This window comes from Cannabis sativa, chromosome 7 (assembly GCF_029168945.1).
Source record: "Cannabis sativa cultivar Pink pepper isolate KNU-18-1 chromosome 7, ASM2916894v1, whole genome shotgun sequence".
NCBI lineage: Eukaryota > Viridiplantae > Streptophyta > Magnoliopsida > Rosales > Cannabaceae > Cannabis > Cannabis sativa.
In genome coordinates this window covers 14,418,968-14,440,175 of record NC_083607.1, presented here as the reverse complement: position 1 = coordinate 14,440,175, position 21,208 = coordinate 14,418,968, and the positions used below count along the sequence as shown (strand labels likewise).

The following is a 21,208-nucleotide window of genomic DNA, read 5'->3' as shown; positions in this document are numbered from 1 at the left end:
CCCAAGTTAGGTTATTTCTTCCCCAAAAGCACTTGTTTTCCTATTTTTGATGAAGACGAAGAAGATGCATGAGTCTGATTTTTGATCTAATGCTTGGAAGTGGCCAAGGTTGACATATTGTCAACCTGGGCGTTTGGTACCCAGGCACCAGGTACTCAAAAATAAAAGTTCTACATGTTAGGATTTATGCCCTAAAAAGCCTATGAAGATATTTTCTCATTATTAAATAAAGAGTTAAAGATTTGATATATATGTGTGAATGTTAAGTTATTAATATTTATTATTGAATAATTTATATTAAATATCAGAATATTTTTTATTCATATATGAGGATGTGGCTTGTAGCTGTATAGAGAACTAGACCACTTAGCTTGTTGGAAATTATTTTACCAGGATCTTAGATCTACTCACAAGTATGTTGATTAACACCCTAAATATGAACTTTCTAAAACGATGAAATAAACACATATAAAGTTAAGAAAACCTTACATTGGGTGCAGCGAAATTAAATGACTCCTTCCGTTCGGATATCTAGCCCTTGATTCCTTTCTGTAGCAGAGCATTATCAATATCTGAACCTGGATCTCTTTCTCTGAATCTTTGATGCTGAAACTCCTTTTGCTGAAAGTCTTTCTTCACGATCTTCCTCACTATGATTGAGGTATCACTTGCTGTGTGTGGGCACTACTCTAACACTAAGAATTTCGAAATTCAATGAAGAAGAAAGAGGAGAAGAGGTCGGCCAAAGATAAGGAGAGAGAGAGGCTCAGTTTTTTCTGAATCAGAAGTGTGAAATTTTAAGTGTAAATTTCCTGAAGCCTTCACTATCTATTTATAGCATTCCACTAGGGTTAGGTTTGAATTATTTGGCATTAAAATAATGAAAATATCAGTTTAAATTTCCTACAAAAGTGGCCGGCCCTATACTAGTGGATTTGGGCCTCACTTTTTGTAATTTTGCAGTTTTATCTTTTCTGCATCTGATTTTCTCAAAAACGTCAATTTTCTAATTCAACCATTTAAATGCCAATTCTAACTATTTAATAACTATAAATAATTATTAAATAATATTGTCATTTATCATATTTATTAATTGAACCATACAAAGTATCATAATTAACAAATATGTCACTAAAACTCTTTCTTTACAATTTCGCCCTTACTTAGTGAAAAATTCACAAATAGACATAGTCTAATTTGAGAATTATAATTGATTAATCAAAACCAATTATATGAGTCTTACAAGCAATATTATCTCAACTAGTGTGGGGACCATGGGTCTATATAACCGAGCTTCCAATAAGTAGATCAAGAATTTATTACTAAAATTCACTAACTTATTAATTCTTCGTTGAATCCACGCATAGAACTTAGAATTGCACTCTCAGTATATAGAATGCTCTATATGTTCCACCATATAGACAAATCATAAGTTATCCATTGTTATAATCCTAATTTGATCAATGATCCTCTATATGAATGATCTACACTGTAAAGGGATTAGATTACCGTTACACCCTACAATGTATTTAATCCTTAAAACACTTAACCCCGTATAAATGATATTTCAGCTTATGTGAAATGAGATCTCCACCATTTATTTTCGTTTGGTCAAGCTCGACGGAGATCATCCTTTACTTACTATTCGCCAGATAGAAGCTATAGATTCCATGTTTATGTTAGCGCTCCCACTCAATTGCACTACCGTGTTCCCAAAATGTATGTATCACCCTGACCTAAAAGTAGACTTAACTAACAAATCAAAGAACACGAATAGCCTCTCGAGATTGAGCCTAATCATAACAGGATTAAGATCATTTGATCTAGGATCAACTAGGCGATATTAACTTGAATAGATATTACGGTAAGTTTAATAAATCTAAGTCAAAGTTCAATATCGGTCCCTTCCGATGCATACTCCATGCATCCAACCTGAGCTTTACTTTAACCAATGCTCTGGAAAGAACATAGCATTTCTCCAAATGCAAGTAAACTTTGTTGTAGATTATCATATCAGTAAAACCCTGTGTCTGATAAATCTAGGAAACTTTATTCACATAGTCATGTTTACTTTCCAATGTGTTGACAGCACAATAAACAGGATCAAGTATGTGAAAAGGGTTTCAGATGAATTTATACATTATGTACATATAATCATGAAATAAATCATGTGAACCATGCAACATTAAATGTTATTTCTGATCTATATTAATAAGTAAATCTGATTATATTGAAATGAGTTTTATTTAAGGCATAAAACCCAACATAGCTATGATTAAAATAGTCACAATATATTAAAGTTGTGGAATCTTTAATCAATGGTTGCTAGTACGGTTCACTGATGCCCTTTCTATGGTGCAAGTAATCTTTGTTTAGATTACTGATATAATGGGACATTTAAGTGAAGGTGTTGTATATAATAGAGATTATATATGACAAGGATCGATATGAATGAAGCTATCTTTGTTAACATGTTGTTTATCATAAAGACCTAATTCATATCATAACGATGAGAAATAGTACATCGGCCTAGATTTTCAGTTATCATGGACTCTGGTTCATGTTATTAGTTTTTTTGATTCACTCGTTAAAGTTTCTCAGAGAAGATGATTCTTACAAATTTTGTTTTGGGAATCTAATAATATGATTGACTGGGAACATGATGTACAATTATAGAATCCTAACTTTCCTAACGGATCGAATGTGTTGGAATTTATTTTACCAGGATCTTAGATCTACTCACAAGTATGTTTATTAACATCCTAAATATGAACTTTCTAAAACGATAAATTAAACACATATAAAGTTTAAGAAACCTTACATTGGGTGCAGCGGAATAATATGACTCCTTCCGTTCAGATATCTAGCCCTTGATTCCTTTCTGTAGCAGAGCATTATCAATATCTGAACCTGGATCTCTTTCTCTGAATCTTTGATGCTGAAACTCCTTTGCTGATGATCTTTCTTCACAATCTTCCTCACTATGATTGAGGTATCACTTGCTGTGTGTGGGCACTACTCATACACTAAGAAATTTCGAAATTTCAAGAGGGAAGAGAAAGAAGTGGCAGCTAAAGATAGGGAGAGAAAAAGGCTCAGGTTTTTCTCTGAAGGAAAAATAGAAAATTTAAGTGTAATTTTCCTGAAGCCTTCACTATCTATTTATAGCATTCCACTAGGGTTAGGTTTGAATTATTTGGCATTAAAATAATGAAAATATCAGTTTAAATTTCCTACAAAAGTGGCAGGCCCTATACTAGTGGATTTGGGCCTCACTTTTTGCAATTTTGCAGTTTTACCTTTTCTGCATCTGATTTTCTCAAAAACGCCAATTTTCTAATTCAACCATTTAAATGCCAATTCTAACTATTTAATAACTATAAATAATTATTAAATAATATTGTCATTTATCGTATTCATTAATTGAACCATACAAAGTATCATAATTAACAAATATGCCCCTATAAACTCTTTCTTTACAATTTCGCCCTTACTTAGTGAAAAATTCACAAATAGACATAGTCTGATTTGAGAATTATAATTGATTAATCAAAACCAATTACATGAGTCTTACAAGCAATATTATCTCAACTAGTGGGGGGACCATGGGTCTATATAACCGAGCTTCCAATAAGTAGATCAAGAATTTAGCACTAAAATTCACTAACTTATTAATTCTTCGTTGAATCCACGCATAGAACTTAGAATTGCACTCTCAGTATATAGAATGCTCTATATGTTCCACCATATAGACACATCATTAGTTATCCATTGTTATAATCCTAATGTGATCAATGATCCTCTATATGAATGATCTACACTGTAAAGGGATTAAATTACCGTTACACCCTACAATGTATTTATTCCTTAAAACACTTGACCCCGTATAAATGATATTTCAGCATATGTGAAATGAGTACTCCACCATTTATGTTCGTTTGGTCAAGCTCGAAGGAGATCATCCTTTGCTTACTATTCGCCAGATAGAAGCTATAGATTCCATGTTTATGCTAGCGCTCCCACTCAATTGCACTACCGTGTTCCCAAAATGTACGTATCACCCTGACCTAAAAGTAGGCTTAACTAACAAATCAAAGAACACGAATAGCCTCTCGAGATTGAGCCTAATCATAACAGGATTAAGAACATTTGATCTAGGATCAACTAGGCGATATTGACTTGAATAGATATTACGGTAAGTTTAATGAATCTAAGTCAAAGTTCAATATCGGTCCCTTCCGATGCATACTCCATGCATCCAACCTGAGCTTTACTTTAACCAATGCTCTGGAAAGAACATAACACTTCTCCAAATGCAAGTAAACTCTGTTGTAGATTATCATATCAGTAAAACCCTGTGTCTGATAAATCTAGGAAACTTTATTCACATAGTCATGTTTACTTTCCAATGTGTTGACGGCACAATAAACAGGATCAAGTATGTGAAAAGGGTTTCAGATGAATTTATACATTATGTACATATAATCATGAAATAAATCATGTGAACCATGCAACATTAAATGTTGTTTCTGATCTATATTAATAAGTAAATCTGATTATTTTGAAATGAGTTTTATTTAGGGCATAAAACCCAACAGAATGTTGGTTCCCTTTAAGTGCTAATTCTGGAACTGGAATATTGTGCGCAAATTCAGATGGGATTTTGAATTATACTTCCACCAGTGAATTAATGGTACTAAAGGATAAAAAAGTAATTATAAAGGTAAAACAATATTTTTACCAAAACTAATTATGAACCAGCACATGGAGGGCTAATCACTGTAGTTGATTATATAAATAGACACTACAGTTAAACTCAGTAAATATAATTTTATAATTACTAAGAGTTCAATTCCATATTTATTGTGGAGTAATCATGGAATTAATAAATGATGAATTATTTGGTTGATGAGACTCAATAAATAATCTAGTTTATTAGAGCTTAGAATTTATGTCTATCGTCCCCGAATTGCCACATTTAAACACTATCAAGGGTAGGAATAAAGATGTTCGAAAAAATCTATTTTGAATTAGAAAAATAATAATTATTTATTTTGTAATAAAAAAATAATTTTTTAAATTAATTAAATATGGAAAAGACAAAAATTGTTAAAACAAAATTTATCAAGACAAGATTTATCAAGACAAAAGACATCAACTTTGTCCTAAATAGACATGGTAGACGCCTGTAGCATTATGCTATCCCTATGGAGTTTGTCTTTTTGGGTTAATTAATTATTTAATTAATTCAATTAGGTAAATATCTAATTTGAAATGTGGTTATAAATATTTTAAGGTTGTTGAGATATTCTCTCCAGTAGTTGAGAGATTTGCTCATAAATATCGATTAAATATTTATTTATTTAAATAATTAAATATGATTTAATTAAATAGCTTTAATTACGATAAATAGAAGTCTAATTTAAAAAATCAAGACAACACTTTTGAACACTTAAATTTTTGAAATTTATAGAGAGAAAAAAATAGTTTTTCTCTCAATTGTTCTTGCTCATGTGTTGAGAACTCAACAAGAAAAAAAGGTTATATACTTTATCCTAATAGCCCACACTATTTCTTGTGTGTGGTGGAACGATTTAGAAGATATTTGTGTGAGTTCAATTGAACTTTCCTCATCATTTGGATTAAGGAACGAGATGTTTTGAGGATACCCTGAAAGACTTCAAGTGGTATACCCCAAACATATTATTTTCATGTATTGATTTAATGTACACACATTTGGACATCCTTTGGGCTATGGTACAATGATAATCAGATAATACGAAATCTTTCTATTGTGTACCTAATTTAGTATCATAAAAACAACAATCCAAATCCAATTTAGATTCCTCAAACATGTTCGTGGTATGTCTAGTTTATGTCACAAGGCAAAGTTTGACCCATTTGCACTAAGACGGTCTCAAAAATTAAAATCCTAGTTGGGATTGTCAACTTAGGTGTTGGGTGAAACTCTAGGTGTCCAAGTTAATTTTTGAGGTGTTAATTCGTGTATTTTTAGCTCTCAAGACCTGAATTTGGATGCTTCATGTCTTCAAGGTATAGAATACTAAAAGGTAGTTTGTTGAAAACAACTTGGTGGGATCCAAACACCCATTCCGGAGTTTCCAAAGTCAACCTAGGCATAAGGCTAGGGACCCATCACAGGTTGACTTGCTATGATTCAGGACTACTCAACTTCGGGATGTTTTCTTTCTTGTGACATTTTAAACATTGACATCCATGTAATCAATGATACTTTTGGTGTAAACATTTTAAACATTGACATCCATGTAATCAATGATACTCAACTTTACACTTGTGTGAGGTTGACTTAATGACGTGAACTAAGCTCGTTTCTCTTGAAACTACCAAGTGGGCATCACTGTTGGCAATCTTGGACAATAATTTCTATTCTTCAAGCATTCCTAGTGCGAGTATGATTTCAAATCCCCATTCCCTTTTGAATAGTGGAATTCAAAATTCTAAGTATAAAATGAGAAGAGAAAAGATGATTATCTTTTCCTTTCAAACTTAAAATATAAAAGACTCCTTGAATGATTTCCCTTGACTAGAGATACTTTTTAAATCTATCAACATTGGAATGTCAACAATTACTACAATATTCGGTTGTTGTCTCAGCATTGTCTCTCTTGTTGCACTGCGTGTTTATGTAGATATAGATGTAGACTTTATCTTCTCTTAGGTTGTAGCCTTGAAGTTCTTTAGCATTCCTTGAGCTGTGTTTTAGCAAAGGTGGTCTTAATCTTCTCCTCAGCTTCACTGTGGAGGAGGCCTTCGTTAACTCCTTAGATTTACAGCGTAGGAGGCCTTCTTCATCTCTTCAAATTTACAGTGAAGGAGGCCTTCAATATCTCCATGGATTTATAGTAGACGAGACCTTCTTCATCTCCTTGAATTTATAGCAGAGAAAGCTTTCAACATATCCTCGAGTTTACAGTAGAGGATGTCTTCTTAGCAACTTTCAACAAAGTGTTGTAGTAGTCATTGGTTGTTCTTTAGTAAATTGAGGATGTGACCAACTCCCAAATTGATATACCCAAGATGGGGGTGATGTCTTCCTCATCTAGAGTGCACCTTAGAATGATTGTAGGTGTAGTCTCCATTTTGTCTTGGTCTTAAACTTAGAGGTCTTCATCGTTACTTTTTCTATATTCACAATGGAGGATGCCTTCTTTGTCCTCTTGGTTGTCTCGACAGTGGAGGAGGTCTTCTACTTCCCCTGGAAACTAGCACAATAGAGGAGGTCTTCTTGGCAAATGTCAATTATGTATATTGTAACATTTGCATGCTATTCTTTGGTTTCAAAGGAGACGATCACTACCAGCTACTGTTAAGAACTTGACAAACAGGTGGTAGATAGTGAGATGGCTAGGAGTGTTGGAAATTATTTTACCAGGATCTAGATTTACTAACAAGTATGTTGGATTAACAACCTAATATGAATTCTAAAACAATAAAAATAAACACATATAAAGTTAGAAAACCTTACAGTGGGTGCAGCGGAATAATATGACTCCTTCCGTTCAGATCTCTAGCCCTTGATTCCTTTCTGTAGCAGAGCATCACCAAGATCTGAACCTGGATCTTCTTTTCTCCTTCTTTGATGCAGAAATTCCATAGTCTTACATACTATGATTGAGATACCACTTGATGTGTGTGGGCACTACTCATCTCACAAGGATTTCGAATTTTTCTCTCTTTTTCTCTCTTGAATTTCGTGGCTTATGGCTTCCAAGAGAAGAGACACGAAGGTTGCTTTATATAGGGAGAAGGGAGAGCACAACTTTCCAAATAAACAGTTTCCTCTTTTACTGTGTAATTGATTATCTGCCTTATTTAGTGTGATCCACCACTTTCCTATTATTGCTAGGCTTTGATTAGCAATTACATGGCAATTAATATTCAAAATAATAATTGGGAAACACACAAAGAGGTGCCGGCCATAGGGTGATATGGGCCTCACTTGGATTTTGCAGTTTCCTCAATTTTATTTCAATTTCTCCAAAAATACCATTTTTCTAATTCCAATCATTTAAATGCCAAAACTAATTATTTAATAACTAAAATAGATTATTAAATAATATTGTCATTTAAAATAATTATTAATTAGACATACAAAGTCTCTTAATTAATAATTAAACCTAGAAACCCTTTTCTTTACGATTTCATCCTTAAACTATGAGAATTCATAAAGTAGACATAGTCTAACTTTTCGAATTATAATTGATTAATTAAAATCAATTAACTGAGTCTTACAAGCAGTATGGTCTCAACTAGTATGGGGACCATGAGTCTATATAACCGAGCTTCCAATAAGTCGAACCGAATTTACCAAGTAAATTCCCTAACTTATTAATTCCTCATTGAATCCACACTTAGAACTTGGAATTGCACTCTCAGTCATATAGAAACGCTCTATATGTTCCACGATATAGACACGTCATTAGTTATCCATTGTTATAACCCTAATGTGATCAATGATCCTCTATATAGATGATTTACACTGTACAGGGATTAAATTACCGTAACACCCTACAATGTATTTTATCCTTAAAACACTTAACCCTGTATAAATGATATTTCACCTAAGTGAAATGAGATTCCACCATTTATCTTCGTTTGGTTAAGCTCGAAGGAAATCATCCTTTACTTCTATTTGCCAAATAGAAGCTATAGATTCCATATTTATGTTAGCGCTCCCACTCAATTGCACTACCGTGTTCCCAAAATGTACGTATCACCCTGATACAAAACTAGGCTTAACTAACAAATCAAAGAACACGAGTAACACTCTTGAAATTGAGCCTAACCATATCAGGATTTCGATCATGTGATCTAGGATCAACTTAGTGATATTGAATTGAATAGATATTACGGTAAATTTTAACATATCTAATCAAAGTTCAATATCGGTCTCTTCCGATGTATACTCCATACATCCGATACTAGTAAACTTTGCCAATGTCCTGGAAAGGACATAACACTCACTACTACAAAAAGGGGTATTTTCGTCGTTTTATAAGTGACATATAAAGATTTTGCGTCGGTCTACAGAACCGACGTGTATTCCGTAGACGTAAATAGTGTTTTATTTGCGTCGTTTTTAAAAAGACGCAAAATACAATTTTCGTCATTTTAAAACCGACGCTAAAAAATTACTTTTCTATTTTATTTTAAGCGTCGGTTAAAAAGTGACGCTAAATGTGTCATGGCATTTTAAAATTGTCACAAAAAACTTATTCCGTCGGTTTAAAAATGTCATATCTATTTCGAAAAAACTTTTTTTTTTTACCTATTGCGTCACTTATAAAATGAAGCACAAATATAAGTAAGGGAAAATTGCAAACTTTTCATGCAATTTTCCCCACCTGCATTATCAAATTTTAGAATAACTCTATATAATAGTAAATACATAATACAAAAAAAAATTAAAATAACATTTTTGAAACTTATATTAAATTAGTAATCGATTCTATTAACTAATCACACAATACCAAAATTGTTAATAAAATCGATTCTAAAACTTAAATTCCATGTATATCGTAAACTAAATATAAACTAATAATATATGCAAAAGATAACAATAATCATAAAACTTGTTACTCATGTATTATATCAAAAGTGTAGTAACCTTAAGTACTTAATCTATAATCAATGGCTTCACAAATTCGGCCAACTCATCCCGTACGGCATTGATCTCCTCGTTACTATAGGGAGCGTCTAACTTGAACTGTAAAATAAAAGATCAAAAAACATTAATCAACATATTAAAAGTATATATAATTAAAATACAAACTAAATAGAGAAGAGTAGTTATTCATGTTTACATGATTTTTCAAAAAACTTGCAGGATTAACAACCGTCATGAAACTCTGAATAATCTTCATAACATAATAACCACATTGTATTCCATCCGGCTGCTGTCGACACGTGTATTGGTTGATTTTTACTGGACCCTTGTTTCGTATATTTTTTTCGATCCTGTACATGTCCACAGCACTAAACAAAAAAGAAATTAATTAATTAATGAATTGATTTGTAACATAATCTAAATTTAAAAAATTATAACTTACTTTTGGATACATTTCATAATATCAGTTCGGATAAAGTCATTCGTCGAGTCAAGATATGCAACACTTTGAGTATTGGCATGAATCATAATTGTCAACCAGTGATCACTACAGAACAAAACATGTTAAATCAGTCAACTCACTAATCGATCCATTAGTTTGTTACATTTATTAATATAAAAACATACTTACCCTGAATTCCACGGACATATCAACCATTGTTCAGGTTGCATACCCATCATTCGCTGACATAGATTCTCTGAACGTTGTTTGAGTTTACCAGCCTTCGCTGATACCGAAGGTGATTATTAAATGCATATGTATTCCTCAACCCACCAAGATTAAGTGTGTGTTCTTGCAAATAACTAAATTAAAACAGATTATTAATAAACAGTTGTATATATAATTTTTAACTTAGATATTAACTTAGTTATTAACTATTATACCTGCACCAAAGAGACATAACAGTATTTCCAATCATATGGAGCTCGCACACATCTTCCACCTCGTCAGCGCTGATCCAACACTCTTGGCCTTCTCCTCCGAACACTTCCGGTTTAATATAGTATCATTGAGATATAAATCTCCACCAGACTCTTGGTAATCATAATCTTTTGGTTGTGTTGTTAGAACAACTGACCAGCGACCATCTATTGGGTCACTCATATAAAATACTTGTTTTGCCTGGGATGCCATTATAAATCGATCAGACTTGTGTCCTACTCGATTCAAGTCCACTAGCTTGAATCCAAACTCATCTTCTTTAACTCCATTATCACTCCTCACCCAATCACAAAGAAAAACAGGGATTCGAAAGCTAATGTAATCTAATTCCCAAATTTCTTTGATTACACCATAAAAGGTCATATCACATTCAATAGGGTTTTTGTCTTTTGAACTAGCTACTTGGATAGCACTAGCAACAATCATGACACCACTATTTTGTGTTTTTCTAGAAGCATCACGATCTTTCGTGTTAAATTGAGTACTATTTATGTAGTATGATTGATACTTTAGTACAGTAAATGAAGGAAAATGCGATATCGAAAGTAGCAACTGAGATACATTGTTCGGGGAGTCACTCATTTCCACAATCACCTAGCATAAATCAAATTAATTAGTAGTTACATGAAATGATTATGAAAAACATACCAATTTCAAATCACTCGGTATTGCATAATACCTTTTCTTTCAACCATGTACTAAAATTTCGATAATGTTCATCTTGCACCCATTTGTGGTTCCTCGACTTACTAGGATAAGTAGTCTTGATCCAATCAAAATGTTTCCTTCAAGATGTAGTTAAACATTATTCTTATTAGTACACTTTTAATTTGAATTGAATATTAAAAATTAAATTAAACTTACTCAATGTACGGTTGAACCTCATCAACATTTTGCAAAACGAGTCGGTGTGCTTCCTCTCGATCACTCGACTTACGTCGCAAACGAAACACCCCGACCCCCTTTACTAATTTCATTATCAAATCTAGGAAGACACGACCCAACAGTTGCTACATTTGACAAGAAGTCTGAACAAAATTCTACAGCCTCTTCAACGATGTAGGATTCAACAATTGAACCCTCTGGCCTGCTTCTGTTTCTTACATAACCCTTTAGGATTTTCATGTACCGTTCCATTGGGTACATCCATCTCAAATACACTGGCCCACACATTTTTACCTCTCTCACCAGATGAACAGTTAAGTGGATCATTATGTCAAAAAAGGATGGAGGAAAAAATTGTTCTAAATAACACAACACTTCAACAATTTCTAATCGGAGATTTTCCAACTTTGACACATCTACCACTTTGCAACAAAGAGATTTAAAGAATAAACATAACCTGGTGATGGCATAGCGAACTTTCTTAGGTAAAACAGAACTGGATACTCACCTACAGAATATGTTGCATCAGTATATGATGATCGTGAGACTTCAGTCCGGACAAAATTAATTTGTCCATATCTACCAAATTGGAGATATTTGAAGAATACCCTTCGGGTACTTTAACGTGAGACAATGACGTACAGAAAGATCGTTTTTCTTCCTTAGTCAGGGCATAACACGGCGGTGGTAAAAAGTTCGTTTACCAATAATTTCTGGATGTAAATTCCCTCTAATCCCCATCTCTTTCAAATCTAGACGGGATTTAATTCCATCTTTACTCCGACCAGGAATATTAAACAAGGTATTAATTAAGCTATCTGAGACATTTTTCTCAATATGCATCACATCTAAATTGTGACGTAAAACCAAATGCTCCCAATACTCAAGCTCAAAAAATATTGATTTTTTCTTCCACGGTCCCTGAGGTTCATTTGTGACACCCTTACCTCCTTTTCTTTTCTTCGATTTTGACTTTCGCTTTCCAAGATTGAATTGAATTTTATTCAATTTTTCTACCAATTGTCTTCCGCTTAAAGGTGGGGGAGGCATTTCAAATTCTTGCTTACCGTCAAATGCCTTTTTCCGTGTCCGAAATACATGTTCGGGTGGCAAAAACTTTCGTGTCCCATATAACAAATTTTTCTCGAATGTGTTAAATAGCGAGAGCATGTTTTCTCTTCACAGATAGGACATGCATTATAACCTTTCACACCGTAGCCGAAAGATTCCCGAAAGCAGGAAAATCATTGATTGTCCACAATAACATGGCCCTAAGATTGAATGCTTCATTCCTATAGGCATCATATGCATTAACACCGTCATACCACAATTTACTTAAATCATCAATAAGAGGAGCTAAGTATACATCAATATCATTGCCGAGTTGTGAAGGGCCTGATATCATCAATGTCAACATAGTGAACTTTCTCTTCATAACAAGCCACGGCGGCAAATTATATATCACAAGCAAGATTGGCCAACAACTATACTTACTGCTAAGGGAAGTATGTGGATTGATACCGTCTGCAGAGAGACCAAGACGGATATTCCTAGGCTCATTGGCAAAATCAGGCCATCTAGCATCAATTGTTTTCCAAGCGGGAGAGTCAGCTGGATGTCTCATCATACCATCTTTCACTCTATCACTGGCATGCCAAGTCAAATTTTTAGCATGGTCGGCATTTCGAAAAAACCGAACCAAACGAGGTATGGGTGGTAAGTACCACAATACTTTTGCAGGAACACCCTTCTTTACCTCATTAGAATTCTTTTTCTTTTGCCACCTGGACTCACCGCACGTTGGACATGATACCTCATCCACAAATCTCTTTCGATATAGGATGCAATCGTTAGGACATGCATGTATCTTTTCATATTGCAAGCCTAACGAACACAATGTCTTTTTTGCCTCATAGAAAGACAAAGGCACCTCATTACCTTCGGGTAATAATTCTCCTAAGAAAGCTAGTAACTCTGTCAAACTCTTATCACTCCACCCGTGTTTTGCTTTCAAATTGTATAGCCTAATAAGCGTCGATAATTTAGTAAACCTAGTACAATTAGGGTAAATCGGCTTTTCAGCATCTTCTAACATAGTTTGAAATGTTTCAGGACGAACTTGAGATTCAAACTCTGCTTCGTTAATCATCTCTGCGATGTGATCATCTTCATACTCCACATTATTAACAATCTTATCCTTTCTAGAGGGTCCCTCGCCCGATCTTCTAATTTTTTCTCCGTGGTGATACCAAACCTTATAACTCCTGTCTATACCGTTCTTAAACAAATGTTCTCTTATTTGGGCAATTTTCATACGCTCCATGTTACCACATTTGAGACATGGGCAATGAACCAAATCAGGATTATCCGCATTCTTTGCAGAAAACTCCAAAAAGAAGTCAACACCTTCCCTATATTTTACCGTTAACCTATTCGCACTCATCCAATCTCTATCCATTTCGAAACTTCTAACAAAACAACAAAACAACAATTTAATTAACCTAATTAATACAATAAAATAATTCTATATCAACTTAACCTAATTAATTTAATAAAATATTAATCCTACTGAAATTTCTACCGAAATTTCGACAGCATAACATCTATAATTCGGACGTTCCCGAAAATTTTAAACATGTAACTAATCTATTAAAACATCCACAATAATACAAACAAACAAAACTATAATTAACAGTACAAATATTACCACCCATCCGACCGCAGTCATGCAATTCCAGAACTTACTTCACTATGGATGAATATCTAGGATATTCAAACTCTTCTAGGATTTATAAAATATAAAGAAATAAAGTTTGAGTAGCTTACCAATTCCAAGCTAGCGTTCAAACAATTTCTTCAAAAGATACTACCACAATTGAAAAGCTGCATTGTGAATAAAAGTAGTGATGTGAAAAATTGTATATTTGGTCGAATAGCCAAAAATGCAAAAACAAAAGGTAGATACATACAATATATATATCATACTAGACAAGAATGTTACTCAGATAAAAATTACATTATCTCAGAAATTTATTACTAAAAAATAACGTAAGATATATAGTACTAGATCCACCTGCCCCTTTAAATTGGGTACACTGCCAAAATCTAATCCAACCAACCAACCATCCATTTTAACGTACATATATGTATACATTATTTAAATATTTAACACATACTCACTTATATATATATTTGCAAAATTTACTGAGACAAAATAGTTGGCATTTGTGTGTGATAATCAAAACCCATGAATTTGTTTTCAATTATTTAACTTTTTATAGTATTATTAATTTCACTACACACCCAAATTAAATATATTAATATATACTTTGAAAGAGATAACATGCAGGGTCATTAAGTGGGGGAAAAATAGTAGAGATCTATTGCGTGAATATACATAATTTTATTATCTTATCATGAAAAAGGATATGATGATATGAAAGTTATCTCTAAGAAAGAAAAAAAAAAGAGTAGATGGGAACATGGGAAAATGATAGAAAGGATAATATACATAATTTTATTATCTTATCATGAAAAAGGATATGATGATATGAAAGTTATCCCTAAAATTTGAGCCTCCTTATAGTAAGCAATTATAACAAATGAGAAAAAGTCTGTGCAACATACCATAGAACAAACCAAATAGACACACCACTAATAGAGTAAAGCAGAACGGCAAAGCATGCACAGATACGTTGTGCCAAGCTATCTTCGTTAAACATTCACACATAAGATAACAAATACTACATGTATACATGGCTCATTAAGTTCTAAACTACAAAGACTTCTGTCCCTTGCCACCTACATATAAAGAGAGTCCAAGCTTGTATCCAAAGTCTCATAATAACTTCTAAGATCTAGAGACATATCTACATAAAACACCAGAGAATTATCAGGTTAAACTAAAATTTGTCTATCTTCTCTTTTGCACTGTGAAGCCAAGACTCTTGCATTCTATTTTTTTTTTTTCTGATTGAAGCATTTATATATACATTACATTACACAACTTGGAACTTCATCCCAAGACTCCACACATACACCCTCCCATAACATTCATATTATCATCCTAACATACCATAACTAAACTTTTTATATATACATTCATATTATCATCCTAATATACCATAACTAAACTTCTTATATATACATTCATATTATCATCCTAATATATCATAATTAATCTTTTTGGTTGCATACTGTAGCCGATTTAATTGGCCTTTCTATCTTGACTATTCAAACCATGCTGCCTACATTATTTGAAAATTGAAAGGTACCTTTAACTATGTGACATTTTTGTTTTGTCTAGTAAGACCCAATATTTCTTATTTTTCTCAATCATTTTCTCAGTTCTTCACTCTAATTGTGTGCAGGGTAATCCTGGATTAAGAAAATGTACATGGCATTTTTGAAGAGAGGGTTCATGACTCTGTTTCTTGTTCATGATGCCCTTGGACTTCAAATAGGCCTAAAGTACTAATCTTTATCACAATATTTTCAGGGTTTTCTTTTCCTTTACATTTCTTTTGACAACTCTTTCTCCTTAACTTTAAGTTGGCAGCAGAGACTTGAAATTAAAGAACGAGAGAGTAAAAGTTACGACAGAAACTTATGCATCATCTACAAAATGAGTCAACACAAATTTCTATGGTGGATTTCATATGGGAAATCGGCTCAATGTTTCCTGTAGAGGATTTCATTTTGACTAACAAGAATCTAAGTTGAACAATACATTACCAAAATTTCTAATCAAAACATATAAAGAGGTGAACTCTCATTAAAATTTTTACCTGTCAGTAATATTAAACCATGAAATATCAGATAATAATAAACACTCTAAACAAAACAAAGTATATGAATGAGAAATTAATTATCTTAATTAGAAATTATATACCTCGGCTTGAAGCTCCTTGTAGCCCTGAGCTGATGACTCCGAGAGCATCTTGACTGCCACTTGAGTGTTGTTTAAGAAGCCATGATAAACAGTTCCAAATCCTCCTTTTCCAATAACTTTCTCAAAGTTGTTGGTAATTCTCATTACTTCAGCGTAAGTATATTGATGGTTTTGTGGCTCAAATCCCGATCCATTAATTTCGTTATTACTTGACTTTGGGACAATATCGTTGGGTTGCCTTATCCCAACTTCTGCTCCTGTTATCGTTATAATTAAGCTTTATTTACATACTTGATTTATCATTCCGATAATGATTATTGGTAAATATACATATATATATATACATTACCTGATAGGGATTAGTGATGAAGGGGTGGAAAAGTGGGTTGTTCGGTGGGTGAAGTCAAATGGAGCGCTGACAGAGAGAGAAATTAGGGTTTGGGTGTGACATTGATTGAGTAAGAAGAAATTGTATCCAAACACAAATACAGTAGAAGGGTTCTAACCTTATGTAGTGTAGCTGCAGAAACGTTCTCTGTTTCTTCAACCAACCAACGAAGGTTTGGGGTAAACACAAACACAGTAGAAGGAGGTTAGGGATTCTTTGGCTAGGTGAGAGAGATGTAAGGGTTAGGTTGAGGAGGAAGTAAGAGAGAAAGAGAGGGAAAGAGAGCGCTGTTCAGAGAAAAAGAGAGGGAAAAAGAGAGCTCGATCGAAATGAAATAAGTGTTTGGGGGTAAGTGAATAATAGGAGAATTAGCGTCGTTTTGTCACACTCACAATATCTTTACCGTCGGTTTTAAAAGGCCACATAAAGCATAAGTGAGGCTTTTAAAACGACGCTAATAATGAACGAATTTTTAAAATTTTTGACTTTTACCGTCGGTTGGGTAATTAGTGACGGAGTAAGAACCGACGCAATTTATGTATTTTTTGTGACATTTTAAAAATGACGAATATATTCAATATGGTACTATTCACGTCGGTCAACGCGATGAACAGTCGCGTTGACCGACGTGAATAGTGACTTTTGTAGTAGTGACTTTTCCAAGGTGTAAGAATACCTATCGCTGATTATACCATGTCAGTCTAAATCCAGTGTTCTGACAAATCAGGGAATAAACTTTTGAACATATAATTAAGATTATATTCCACTGTGCTGACAACACTATAATCTTTAACCAACTCATATGTTCTGGACTTAAAAAGAATTCATACATTATATACCTATAATCATGAAATAAATCATGTGAACCATGCAACATAAAATGTTATTTCTGATCTTTATTAATAAGTAAATCTGATTATATTGAAATGAGTTTTATTTAGGGCATAAAACCCAACAAACTCCCACTTGCACTAATATAAAACAAAAAGTGCATTTCAAATAATCATTAACACCTTGATATACAAATCAAGTGTAATAGTAGTAAACTCCTCGTAATAGGATCTGATAGGTTGAATTAAACACAACCTATTCTCCACCATTACTCTTCCTTAATCACAAAATCCTTGATAATGTGAAATTCCTCTCTATATGTTTACTTTCTTAGAATACTGGATTCTATACTTTTGGGCAACTACTCTTTGGTTATTCAGGAAGTAACCCTAGTAGTTAAGGCAAGTTGGAACAGTGCCACAAATGTATAGAACTTTCCTTAGACTGAATAAGTATCTTTCCTGCAACTTTTAACATTCAGTCTCTCTCTGGTAGACCAAGTGATTTCATATAAGTTGTTACACTTCTCCAAAATCACTACTCCACCCCCAAAGTAATCACCATCTCATCAGCAGACTTTCTAGCACACAGGCAAGTCTCGAAATCTGATGTGGTGTAGTCTAAGAGTTTCAAAACCACCCTTATTGACTAACATATAGTTCCTCTTCTTAATCTTAAGATTTACTTGATTGTCTTCCAATGTTCCTCTCCTGGATTAATCTGATACCTACTCATTACTCCCACTCAACAGCAAGTGTCTGGTCTAAGGCATACTAAAGCATATCTGAGACCTCTCACTGTTGATTTAAGAATTCTTTCATGGCTTTATCTTCTCTGGAATAGTTGAAACTTTTCCTTAGATAAATAAAATCTATGTCTAGAAGTTGTGAAGCTTCTATAGATTGCCATTGGAAAGAAAATGCATCAACATCTCATGCTTGCATTAGAGTAAGTAATTTCCAAGTATACCACAAGCCATAGGTTTAGATAAACTCAAACCTATAATACTAGGAACAGGAAGTTTTGTTAAGTCCATTGAATAGACTTATGAACGAAAATTTCCTATCATGTCCTTGTAATAGAAAACTTTAGGTTACTCCATGTGAATGGATCAAACCATAGTTCTCTTGGCTTTCTTCTTAGTTTCTTATCTTGACAATCCATTACTTGTTTAAACTCACAATGGATTTTAATCACTAGTGTCTTCCAAGTTATAAGAAGGTGAGTTCCTAGAAACTCTCCCACTACAACAAGGTACCGTGAACTATGTCAAAGAAAACTAAATGGTATAGACCTCTTCAGTTGTGTTAAGACAACAGAGGCAGTGGGATCATCTTGTAAAATAAGATGATAGAACACTTTTGGAATCAAGAAAAAAAAATATCTCCTTTATTTGCTACGTTATTTTCAGACTTAGTCATTTTCTTAGAAAAGTAGTATTTCTTTAAACAAACACTTTCTTATCTAATGACTATGGGATGCTCCACCCCTAATCACTTAGAATGGCTAACAAACATGTAAACCAGGGTTAGTAGTTCTAGCTTTTGTTAAGATTTCGATTAGGTCATCCATGAATCTAGTAATGATTTACATTAAGTATACAACCATTACAGCATTCTGAAATTTTATTACCATAGAAGGATTTAGGCAACGATTAGTAACTAATCATCAATATGCAACTCGAATTTCTGGGGAGGTAAGTTTGGATATAATTCAAAATCAAATTAATGATCTTTGAACTGCATATCTACTAACTTTTTCTCCACCCCTATCAGTTCGCAAGATCTTTAACCACTTACCATTGCTAGAAATTCATGAAATTTTTCAAACATTTCAAATTTCTTTTGCATAAGGTAAAATCTAGAGTGATCGTTTTAAGAATACAACGAGGACTCATATCCACCCCTGGATGTACATCCATCTGCGAATGAGATGAACTTAATTTCATTGGATATAGGCATATTAACTCTTTGCAGAGAATGATCTTGTCAAAACCACTATGAACAAGATACAGATGCCATAGATTTATAAAATATGTGGTTGTATCTTTTGATGACTTACTTTAGTTACATCATAGAGTTCTTAGAATAGTGCAAGTGGATTCTGGTCACAAAATACTAAACTCATACAGTTTGAATCTATTGATAGAAAATAGTTACGAAACACTTGTGAAAGTGTAACTGTATAATTAGTAATTCTTTCTTGTACCACCACTACTAATCTAACTCTATGATTTGCCTATACAAGTAGGAGATATCTAAGATTGAGGATTTATATCATTTTGGGATAGAATTTCGGGAATATAATCATATGTGTCATCTAATTTCTTAAGAGAAAATAAGACTTTATATGATTTATAGACCATTCATCCAATGATATGTCATTAAGCTAATTCGAAATGAATAAGCTAAGAGGAATTAGGATAATTTTGTTTTAAATAAGAATCCAACGATGCTCCGATTAGCGAGAGTCAAAGTAATCTTATTTATACAATCTTCTTGTTTCATATTGTAAAACACTAGTCTAAGGTGTCATCAATTGATGAATAGCTAGATGTTGCATATACAATATTTATCTTTCGAGATCTAACACTATTATGTTAGTCTAATGGTGAAAATCCATTAGGGATTTATCTCATTAGAAAAACAAATCAAGTTAGACCAACAATGAAGATTCGAAATTAAACTACAATTTAATAACAGAAAATAACATGGTTCAATACAAATTCATACACAATTCAGAAATTATGAAGCACATAGCAAGTAGGAATGACAAGTGAAAATACTAAAACATACAATCCTAAATAATTTCCAAGGTTTTCAACAAACTGATATCAGTGTCCCGTTTAGGCGAGAGTCAAAGCTATCATTCATTGAATAGAGTTGTCAGCTCATCTAAAATGTCAAACATTCTAGCAACCTTTTATTCGATCAAGATGTGAATCCGCGTTGTCCCGTTTAGGCGAGAGTCAAGGCTATTCTATCTTATGAGCTTCCACCATTGTTTCATATTCTTGCAAGTCTTATATAGTCGCCACCATTAGGGTGATCATAAACTATATAAAAAAAACTTACAAGATTACTTATCTTTCGAGATTAAACGGTGCTAACTTGCTAATGAACGTTCCTCCATTAGGGAGGATTACTCACTAAAACAATAGCTATGTAAAACCAACAATGGAGATCGAATATCCTTATAATAATAAAGCTCATTATTTAATGAAGGGTTGTATTTTCTTCTAATATTTATTTTAATCCATTTATTTTAAATATATATTTATTTAATTAAAATTTCCAATTTAGAATGAAAAATTCTAAATATAAATTTTAATTTAATATTTATAAATTATACTTAGATGAATATGAAAATAACGTGAATTATTTCCATCTTAGTAATAATTTCCATAAATATTTAGAAAATTATTCAATTTAAGTTGTTTCAAAATTAATTTAAATTAATTTACAACTCAAATTTAATTTTCTATAAATATGTATTGCATTTCGAAAATGCTTTAAAATAAAATAAAAATAAATCCTAGGAAATTACTCTAATTTTATGTTGACCCAAAATTAATAAAAATTAATTTTCAACAAAAATATAATTTCCCTATTTAATTAAATA

At 32.9% G+C, this 21,208-nt stretch overlaps 3 protein-coding genes across 3 annotated transcripts; all 3 read right to left on the bottom strand.

Annotated features, from left to right (window-relative positions):
• Positions 1 to 9,444: 9,444 nt before the first annotated feature.
• LOC133029334 (uncharacterized) lies at positions 9,445 to 10,366 on the bottom strand. Its single transcript, XM_061101858.1, has 4 exons — positions 10,281 to 10,366; positions 10,092 to 10,196; positions 9,846 to 10,017; positions 9,445 to 9,748 (listed from the first exon to the last, which is right to left on the bottom strand). Exons 1-4 carry the CDS (start codon positions 10,328 to 10,330, stop codon positions 9,659 to 9,661), a joined length of 417 nt encoding a protein of 138 aa, XP_060957841.1. The 5' UTR covers positions 10,331 to 10,366; the 3' UTR covers positions 9,445 to 9,658.
• A 25-nt stretch (positions 10,367 to 10,391) lies between these two features.
• LOC133039646 (uncharacterized) lies at positions 10,392 to 12,527 on the bottom strand. The gene is made up of 6 exons (XM_061118552.1): positions 12,182 to 12,527; positions 11,781 to 11,893; positions 11,457 to 11,602; positions 11,272 to 11,377; positions 10,535 to 11,186; positions 10,392 to 10,453 (listed from the first exon to the last, which is right to left on the bottom strand). The coding sequence occupies exons 1-5, from the start codon at positions 12,525 to 12,527 to the stop codon at positions 10,566 to 10,568; spliced, it is 1,332 nt and encodes a 443-aa protein (XP_060974535.1). The 3' UTR covers positions 10,392 to 10,453; positions 10,535 to 10,565.
• A 157-nt stretch (positions 12,528 to 12,684) lies between these two features.
• On the bottom strand, positions 12,685 to 17,094 carry LOC133039645 (uncharacterized). The gene is made up of 5 exons (XM_061118551.1): positions 16,875 to 17,094; positions 16,718 to 16,783; positions 16,369 to 16,625; positions 14,304 to 14,360; positions 12,685 to 13,942 (listed from the first exon to the last, which is right to left on the bottom strand). Exon 5 carries the CDS (start codon positions 13,933 to 13,935, stop codon positions 12,685 to 12,687), a length of 1,251 nt encoding a protein of 416 aa, XP_060974534.1. The 5' UTR covers positions 13,936 to 13,942; positions 14,304 to 14,360; positions 16,369 to 16,625; positions 16,718 to 16,783; positions 16,875 to 17,094.
• Between the last annotated feature and the right edge of the window lie 4,114 nt (positions 17,095 to 21,208).

Bases quoted from the DNA above. Each gene is read 5' to 3' on its own strand.
- LOC133039646 (XM_061118552.1), bottom strand. From the start codon at position 12,527: ATGCCTCCCCCACCTTTAAGCGGAAGACAATTGGTAGAAAAATTGAAT. The intron at 11,603-11,780 runs GTGAGAGAGGTA...TGTCAAATGTAG, and splicing joins TCCACTTAACTGTTCATCTG to CAACTGTTGGGTCGTGTCTT. The intron at 11,187-11,271 runs GTATTATGCAAT...GATTTATGCTAG, and splicing joins GTACATGGTTGAAAGAAAAG to GTGATTGTGGAAATGAGTGA.
- LOC133039645 (XM_061118551.1), bottom strand. From the start codon at position 13,935: ATGGATAGAGATTGGATGAGTGCGAATAGGTTAACGGTAAAATATAGG.
- LOC133029334 (XM_061101858.1), bottom strand. From the start codon at position 10,330: ATGATGGGTATGCAACCTGAACAATGGTTGATATGTCCGTGGAATTCA. The intron at 10,197-10,280 runs GTAAGTATGTTT...TTTGTTCTGTAG, and splicing joins ATATGTCCGTGGAATTCAGG to TGATCACTGGTTGACAATTA. The intron at 9,749-9,845 runs GTAAACATGAAT...TTTATTTTACAG, and splicing joins CAAGTTTTTTGAAAAATCAT to TTCAAGTTAGACGCTCCCTA.